Raw genomic sequence first — 8,996 nt, 5'->3', positions numbered from 1 at the left:
ACATACTTAAAGGATATGTTTCTTCATTTGTAACATTGTCTGATTTCAGAGGTGGCACCACAGGTCCAAGATGTGGTGGGGGAGGAGGGGGTTCCTGGGACCCAGAGTTTTTCATGATCTGGTAGTTAGCCTCTCCTCGGGGACTGCCAGCAGGTTCATGTATTTTATCTATTCCAGAACGAGCACACCTGACTCAACTTGTCAACTAACCATTGATTAGGTGAATCATGTGAACTAGTGAAACCTCTGGGGGTCTCAGAGGAGAGAAGGTTTGAGAACCACTGGGCTAACCTAACCAGGTAAAACTCTGGACTCTAGTTGGAAGGTATGACAAAGTAATACATCAGCTGTAAAATGGTTTTATATAGGCTATGATGGGACCAAATGTTTTCTAATCAGGTCATATGGTTTAATATAAATAGACAACAACTGCAATTGGACAATAGAACTAACAGGGCTGAGTTTGCTTTATGCAGGGTTGCATCTTGTAATTAAAAAGTTACTTAATGTATGTCATCACTATTGTGTTGATTGATTCATTTCAATGTCTAGGTTGCCTAGCCACTCAAAGTTAGAATATAAACTAAATTTGATCACATTCATATTTTCTCAAAACACAAATAAATAGGCCTATTTTAGGCTCTAAGTACATACAGTAACTTAGGCTATACATACAGGACGTTACTGCTTCGTGTCCCCTGGCCAGCGGGGATCAGAGTGCATAGGCTTCTCTAGGCTACCTGCAGTTGTGGTTGTTATCAGTAGGCTACAGTTGATCAGACTGAAGCACAGATTAATTGTGCACGAGTTGACAAATTATGAGGCAAATCAGTCTAAACAACAGTACTTTGTCCCTATTTTCAATGCTTTTGTGTCAATATTTTTTATTAAACCAAATCAAATGTGTTGGGGCATATGCCAGTTCGCCACACGTTTGCTGATCTTTGCAACATGGATAGATGAAAATCGCCACATAATGTTACAAATTAAGACACATATCCTATATGTATGTTTTACTATCTCGAAATGTCAAGTTAGTATCTTGAAATTCTGCGTTAGTGTCTCAATTTTGACTTATCTCGAAATGTTTGGATTGTAATCAACATTTATTTTTTAAAGGTGCGGGAATGGGCTTCCATAGGTAATAGAGGGCCGCCTAACAAACATACACTATTTCAGTTTTTGCGACTTGGAAAGACTAAAGCTCCTGATGCAATAGTAGCTGACATGTATGACCATTGAAAGCATGACATATTGTACTCCACCAAATAGATGAATATTATTACTCCACTTAGGTAAAGTGACAGCATTACAATGACAATCAAAACCAAACAAAGTACGAATAAATCAAGCAGTAAACAACATGTGTGATTTCAACATTATTTAATATACAGCCATTCACAAGGGTCCCATAAAATTCTTTATTTGATTTCATCATATGCACATTGATGCCCTGGCTATTTATGGCATGGAATCACTATCAAAATCCATCGGCTTGCAAACAGAAAAAAAGGCATTAAATAAACTTAGGATTTATAACTGATGTTGGAGAAGACATCTGTGGGCAGTTCAGCAATGATTCAGACTGATGCTTGCAATCTCTTTGACCTCCTGCGGTTAGTATTTTCGTTTGCTCTTGAAGGTCACCAAGCTCAGACCATTGTCTAAGTCCTTTTTTTTACAATCTTGGTATTTCGGCTATAACGCAATGAGACAGATAGAGGGTGCTATATTAAAAAAACAAAGCAGACAAATAGGATGAATTCTCTAGGGTGGAGTCAGGATAGAAGCAGCAAAGCAACTTGTGCTGAGAAGAGGAAGCTTCTTTAAGACTATTCTCTCCTCATTTTGCAAAACAAAAGAAATAAAATAGATACAAATGCAAATATCTCTCAGGTGATCCCAGTTCCATTCCATTCCATCTACAATACAGTCAGTCAAAACTACGATCGGTTCCCAAAGCACCACACTGAGTCCATCTGTAACCTTTAGAGAGCAGGTCATCCTCAAGGAGACAACTCAATAGTAATCTGAAAACAATATGGCCGACAGGGAGGAAAGAAGGCATGAGAAGCAGGGGAGGATTTCAGGAGAGAAGTTGAAAAAAAGTTGATGAGGGCTTCTTGTTTTTACCAAATAGAATTAGCAAAGTAACAGGCAGAAATCAAGAGACAGCAACTAGAGTCACAGAATACAACTCAAACAAATATTGTATCAAACATTTCAAATATTCATATTTAATTGGCCTCAAACAATGACAATACCTTCAAACATTATTGATTTGCTTAAATATACTGTAAAATGTTTAAAGCTCACAGAGAATGTGTTCAGTCGGTCTTTACAGAATTGTGCTGCAATGAGAAATGTCCCCCTTTCCCATGAAGTATCCCAGGTCAGAATCATTTCATGTGGATTCACTCACATACTCATACACCATTAACATCGCAAAGGAATCATCATGAATGTTTATAGAAGATATGAAAACTGTACATAATAACAATACCTTGAACATTAAAAACAAGGTTTTTGAATGTATTACTTATCTCAGAAAAGGAGACATTTTTCAAGTAAGAAAATGATGACTGGAGCAACTCCTTTTTTTTCCCTTTTTTCCCTTTTTTTCTTATGGCTGAATGGAAAAAAATAAAACATTTAATTGCCAATGAAAGTAGTCCGTGAGAAATGACTGTGTTCAGTCTTTTTTTTATCAGTGTTTTGTCTAAATTATTCTTCATGCAGATAAAAAAAAGCTCAAATAAATAAATAAAAATGTTGCCATCAAGCCAGTTGCTGAATATCAGTCTACCAGATATCACTTGTGAGTTCCCTTCCAGATAGAGGGACGAATGTGCTGTTCAAGTGGATCTCCTGCTTGCTCTTTCCCATCGTGTTGTTCTGAGTCACCTGTCCGTTGAGCAGCGTCATGGGGATATTGCAGTACATGTGACGGTTACTCAAGGTGGCTATCTGCAAGGGGGAACCGGGCATCTTATACTCGTAACTACGGGTGCAGTAGTGTCTCATCTGGGGGTGGCCGGCCTGGTTAAAGTCTGGGATCTCGGCATGGTGGGCGGGCGCCAGTGAGGCAGACGTGGTCGTCATTGCGATGGTGGAGACCGTCTGCAGGTCGCCGAACAGGCCCTGCTCTCCGGAGTCAAGCACCTGCCGGCGAGACAGCATCTCCTTCCTCTTTACCGGCATCTCGTAAATCACCTGCTTCCAAAACTTGGACTTGAGCTCGTTGCTCTTAGGGCCCCTCCACTTGATGATGGTGAGCACTTTAATGGTGTTCTTCAGGGCCTCCACCTCTTGGTAGTTGATGACGCTCTTGAGATCAGCACACTCAATCATAATGACCTTGATCTCCCCTGTCACCAGCATGCTGTGGAGCCGTGTCTCCAGCTGGAAGATGCTCCAGCCACGCTTGGCCACAAACTCAGGAGTCAACACGATGATCAGCCGCCTGCTTTGCTCCACACTTCGCGCCAGGTCCTCGATGTAGACTGGAGAAGAGAGAGAGAGACATACAAAGAGAAATAGGGAGAGGGAGAGACAGAGAGAGAGAGAGAGAAACAAATACAGAGAGAGACAGAGATACAGAGAGATACAGAGAGAGAGACAGAGATACAGAGAGAGAAACAGAGATACAGAGAGATACAGAGAGAGAGAGAGAGAGGGAGAGAGAAAGAGAGAGGAAGAAAGAAAGAAAGAAACAGAGATACAGAGAGAGAGAGAGGAAGAGATACAGAGAGAGTGACAGAGAGATACATAGAGAGAGACAGAGATACAGGGAGAGAGGAAGAGATACACAGAGAGAGACAGAGATACAGGGAGAGAGAGAGAGAGAGGGAGAAATAAACAGAGATACAGAGAGAGAGAGAGGAAGGAAGAAAGAAACAGAGATACAGAGAGAGGGAGAAATACAGAATGGCACAGAGAAAGGGAAAGAAAGAGAGAGCATGTCAAAGAATAGCATGTAACAAAACATTCATATTTGTCCATTTAGAATTGAGATAACAGCAGCATGAAGCTGCAGGTCTAAAACAACACCCTGAGACATTACAAAACACAGAAGCAACCAACACTCTGATCTATGTCACATTACACCCCCTATAACTATTCCCCTCTATAGCGCCAAACAGACAGCATCAGGACAACACCACACTTAAAAAAAACATAATTTCAGTCAATATAGGCTTCTCACTAGTATTAATCCTAAACCTGTACGTGAGCATATTCCAATAGCAATGTCATTAGCCTGTTGAAAAGCAGACAAAACATGTACACCGCTAAATAGAGGGTGGCTATGAGTCATAGAAAACAGGAAGTTGAAGGGTGAGAGAGAGACAGAGAGAGATGTAAAGAGGTAAATTCCATATTAGCTCTTAGTGGATGGCTGGCTCAGGCTGGGTAATGGTCCAGAGTGTCCTGCCTTCCCCCGCAGGGGCCCTGTCTTTTACACCTGCATGTGTCACATCACACATTGGCCATCCTCCACCTTAACCGTCCACCCCACTGCTACACACACATTGCTCCACACACCACACCCTTAAACCCCAAGTCTTCCTTCCTGACACCCAACACCACCCCAGGCACCAGCGCCACCACACGACTTATGCCCCACATCCATATCCTACTATAAACGCACATTCCTATACATACGACGATTAGCATGAACGTCAACATAAGGCCTAATCCCATTAATAGCATTATAACAGATATTTACAAAAATGTAAATTAACAAAACACTTGATACTTTAAGGAATCATCTAAGTTTTAGATGCACTATTGTTGTGACTGTCCCACTGGATGTCATAAGGTGAAACTAAGCAACTAAATGACTTAAATGTAAATGTAATGTAATGTAAAGTAGGAGTGCTGATCCAGGATCTGTCCATGTAATCTCTTTCACTATGATCTATGGTAAAACTGATACTAGATCAGCACTCCTACTCTGAAACGCTTTGTGGACACAGGCCCAGATCTCTAACTTTCTTTTCACAGCACAGTATCCAGACTGTGGTTAATGGAGCATGTATTTAAGAATAAACCCCTGAATATAGAATGCTATTAAAAAAAAACACCACACTTCCCCTCAGGCAGCACACAATTGCATTATCTAGTCTAAAGAGTGAGTTAAGTCTGATGTAATTCCAACTAAATGTTACTCGGACCCAATTTACATTTGAATGATCATCCTTTACACCCACGCAGCTTAATCGATGTGGCTTACGATGAAAAGATGACATATACAAGATTGTCTTGTATTAGGCTATTCACTTAGAAATGCTTTTTTTATGGGGGGAATGGGATCTCCCCTCGCACATATTAAGAGGCAGCGACCTCAGCTGAAGAATGTGCTGTGTGGGGGACTTTGTTCAAAGTAATCTACCACACACATTATGTGGCAGTGGCACCGGAGCTAAAGGAGCTTGAGACTGTCTATCAACCTTTTTTTCTGGCTTACGATGAAAGATAGCGTGTCAGACCTTTTTCAATATGGAGGTATTAGCGGCCGCCTGAAAATAGTACTCTTGAGCACAGGGAGCACCAAAGCAAGCCTTCGCAAATGAGATCCTTTCTCCTTACTTGTGTATAAAACTTTAGCAATATGTAGTGGAGAAATAATGAGGCCAATGTTAAATAAAGGATACACTTAGCGGGGGTAGCAGCTCAACACTTTGTTATGTGTTGTTTTTCCTGCAGGGCTCCAAGTCTCGTCTAGTATGGATATTGAGATAATGTTGTGTTTTTCATGGACATATCCCTAATAGATTCAACCATAAATATGTATTGGGGGTAATGTTCAGACTGCGAATACAGAGGCACCGTACTGAGAGAGCTCAAAAAGGGTCAGATGGATTCATATCTTTACAATGTTACATTAACATATATTGATATTGATTTAATAGACATTCAGATGTTTAATTGGCAATGAAATATGTATAAATATGTTAACCTTGCGATGTTGGTGGATTTGATTTGAAATGCTCTTCCTTTCATTTCTTGCCAGTTCCTAACAAAATTAATGATGGAAGAGCAACAACACATTGCAATTTCACGGTCAATTTGCTGTGCATAAATAGTACAATTTGTATGGGCGGGACTGAGCTAGAGTGCTATTTTAATAAATGTCTCCCCCCGTTTTTCATATGCTGATGATTACATAAATCAATTAATCTCTCTCTCACTCTCGTTCTCTCTCTCTGTCTCTCTCTCGCTCTCGCTCTCTCGCTCTCTCTCTCTGTCTCTCTCTCGCTCTCTCTCTCTGTCTCTCTCTCGCTCTCTCTCTCTGTCTCTCGCTCTCTCTCTCTGTCTCTCGCTCTCTCTCTCACTCTCTCTTTCTCTCTCGCTCTCTCTCACTCTCTCACTCTCTCTCTAAATGAGGCATTTAAACACGTTGTTATTTGGTCGTGTTGGCCTGATCTGTAAGTGCGTTGGTACTAATGATGGCAGCCTGCCTCTCAAGGAACTGAACACTTCTCTATAATTCATTACCTATGCAGCACTATCAATACACCCTACTGAGCCCCATGGTGTGCCAGCGAGCAAACACACTTAGAAAGCAGTTTATTTATGTAAGCATGGCTTTGACCAGCCTAAGGAGTTTTTGATTTATTTTGAATTCACTGCATGTTAAATTATGCAAGGAATGGACATTCGCAATATATTTGTAGTGCAAGGTGGGAATATAATTTTTTGTACGGGGCAAAATGCCATAGGTGGAGAGATGTGAGTGTGTGAGTGTGCATGCACCTTTGGCTGTGTGTATAAAAGTATAACAACACATACAGTGGAGTCGGAAAGTATTCATACCCCTTGACTTCATCCGCATTTTGTTACGTTACAGCCTTATTCGAAAATGATTTAAATACATTTTCCACCCTCATCAATCTACACACAATACCCTATAATGACAAATTGAAAACAGGTTTTTAGACATTTGTGCGAATGTATTAAAAATAAAAAACTGAAATACTTTATTTACATAGGTGCATCCTGTTTCTATTGATCATCCTTCAGATGATTCTACAACTTGATTGGAGTCCACCTGTGGTAAATTTAATTGATTGGACATGATTTGGAAAGGCACACACCTGTCGATGTAAGGTCCCACAGTTGACAGTGCATGTCAGAGCAAACACCAAGCCATGAGGATGAAGGACTTGTCAGTAGAGCTCCAAGACAGGATTGTGTCGAGGCACAGATCTGGGGAAGGGTACCAACAACGTTGGTAGCATTGAAGGTCCCCAAGAACACAGTGGCCTCCATCATTCTTAAATGGAAGAAGTTTGGAACCACCCAGACTCTTCCTAGACCTGGCTGCCTGGCCAAACTGAGCAATCGGGGGGAGAAGGGCCTTGGTTAGGGAGAGGACCAAGAACCCGATGGTCACTCTGACAGAGCGCCGGAGTTCCTCTATGGAGATGGGAAAACCTCCACTCAATCAATCAGGCCTTTATGGTAGGGTGGACAGACGGAAGCCAGTCCTCAGTAAAAGGCACAGTTTGCCAAAAGGTACCTAAAAAGCACTCTCAGACCATGAGAAACAAGATTCTCTGGTCTGATGAAACCAAGATTGAACTCTTTGACCTGAATGCCAAGCGTCAGGTCTGGAGGAAACCTGGCACCATCCCTACGGTGAAGCATGGTTGTGGCAGCATCATGCTGTGGGGTATGCTTTTCAGCGTCATGGACTAGGAGACTAGTCAGGATCGAGGGAAAGATGAACGGAGCAAAGTACAGAGAGATCCTTGATGAAAACCTGCTCCGGAACGCTCAGGACCTCAGACTGGGGTGAACGTTCACCTTCCAACAGGACAACGACCCAAACCACAGCCAAGACAACACAGGACTGGCTTCAGGACAAGTCTCTGAATGTCCTTGAGTGGCCCAGCCAGAGTCCGGAGAAGAATGGGAGAAACTCCCCAAATTCAGGTGTGCCAAGCATGTAGCGTCATACCCAATAAGACTCGAGGCTGTAATTGCTGCCAAAGGTGCTTCAACAAAGTACTGAGTACCTTTTAAAAGATACATTTGGAAACATTTCTAAAAATCTCATTATGGGGTATTGTGCGCAGATTGATGAGGGGGGAAAACGATTTAATTCATTTTAGAATACGGCTGTAACAAAATGTGGAAAAGTCAATGGGTCCGAATACTTTCCGAATGCACTGTACATCAAGCGTATGTAATGTACTGGTAAACCATACATACAGTTGCTGAATTACAGTTCCTCGCTGCTTTTACCATACATGTAACTACTTTACACCAATTATACTCCCAAATAAGATGCCAACACCAATAAACGGTACAGTAGCTGCCTTGTGGAGATGGGAGATCCATCATTGACAGATAACACAGTATATGCAGGCCCTCAAAGCACACCACAACACACACCACCCTTATATTGGCGATGACAGATCAAATACAGCCACGGCAAAGGAGATTAAGATGTGCGTCTGTCTTGATTCTTCTTGACAGTCAAATGAATTCTGGGCAGTGGGTGGAAGCCTTCCCACTAGGGACAGAGTTGTGGAGATGGAGAGAGGGAGGGATGGGTGGATGGATGGATGGATAGATAGAGGGAGGAAGGAAGAGAGAGAGAGAGAGCGAGATGGATGGAGGTAGACCTAGATCACAAAGAGAAGCCCTCCCATGAGGGATATAGATGGGGGTGGAGGGAGGGAGGGAGGGAGGGAGGGACGAAGGGATGGGAGGGATCACTCACTGCTGTGACTGCTAGGGATGAGGTCCCGGTCGGGGATGAAGAGCTTGTATCCGTAGTGTTTCTCCAGAACATCTGGGAGGATCTCCAGAGCAAACTGCTCCTCTTCACTGGAGCCCCTGTTCATCGAATCCAGCTCCACTTTGGTGTAGGACAAATATGCATCATACTCCTTGTTGTCTGTGGGTGAAGAGACAAAGTTTTCTGTTACCAAATGAGAATTCTAGATGAATATGAGTATGACATGACATAGTTGTTTAACAACAAA

General features: G+C 42.2%; 1 protein-coding gene across 1 annotated transcript in view; it reads right to left on the bottom strand.

Moving 5' to 3' along the window:
* Positions 1-1,412: 1,412 nt before the first annotated feature.
* Positions 1,413-8,996, bottom strand: part of LOC123993196 (X-linked interleukin-1 receptor accessory protein-like 2) — a 319,699-nt gene continuing 312,115 nt past the window's right edge. The window contains exons 10-11 of the mRNA XM_046295081.1: positions 8,732-8,908; positions 1,413-3,503 (exon numbers count right to left, since the gene is read on the bottom strand). Coding sequence (XP_046151037.1) covers positions 2,803-3,503; positions 8,732-8,908 — 878 coding nt within the window. The 3' untranslated portion in view covers positions 1,413-2,802. The remainder of the gene's footprint in view (positions 3,504-8,731; positions 8,909-8,996) is intronic.

This window comes from Oncorhynchus gorbuscha, linkage group LG13 (assembly GCF_021184085.1).
Source record: "Oncorhynchus gorbuscha isolate QuinsamMale2020 ecotype Even-year linkage group LG13, OgorEven_v1.0, whole genome shotgun sequence".
Lineage (NCBI taxonomy): Eukaryota > Metazoa > Chordata > Actinopteri > Salmoniformes > Salmonidae > Oncorhynchus > Oncorhynchus gorbuscha.
Note: the sequence above shows the minus strand (reverse complement) of the source record. Positions and strands in the feature narration are given on the sequence as shown.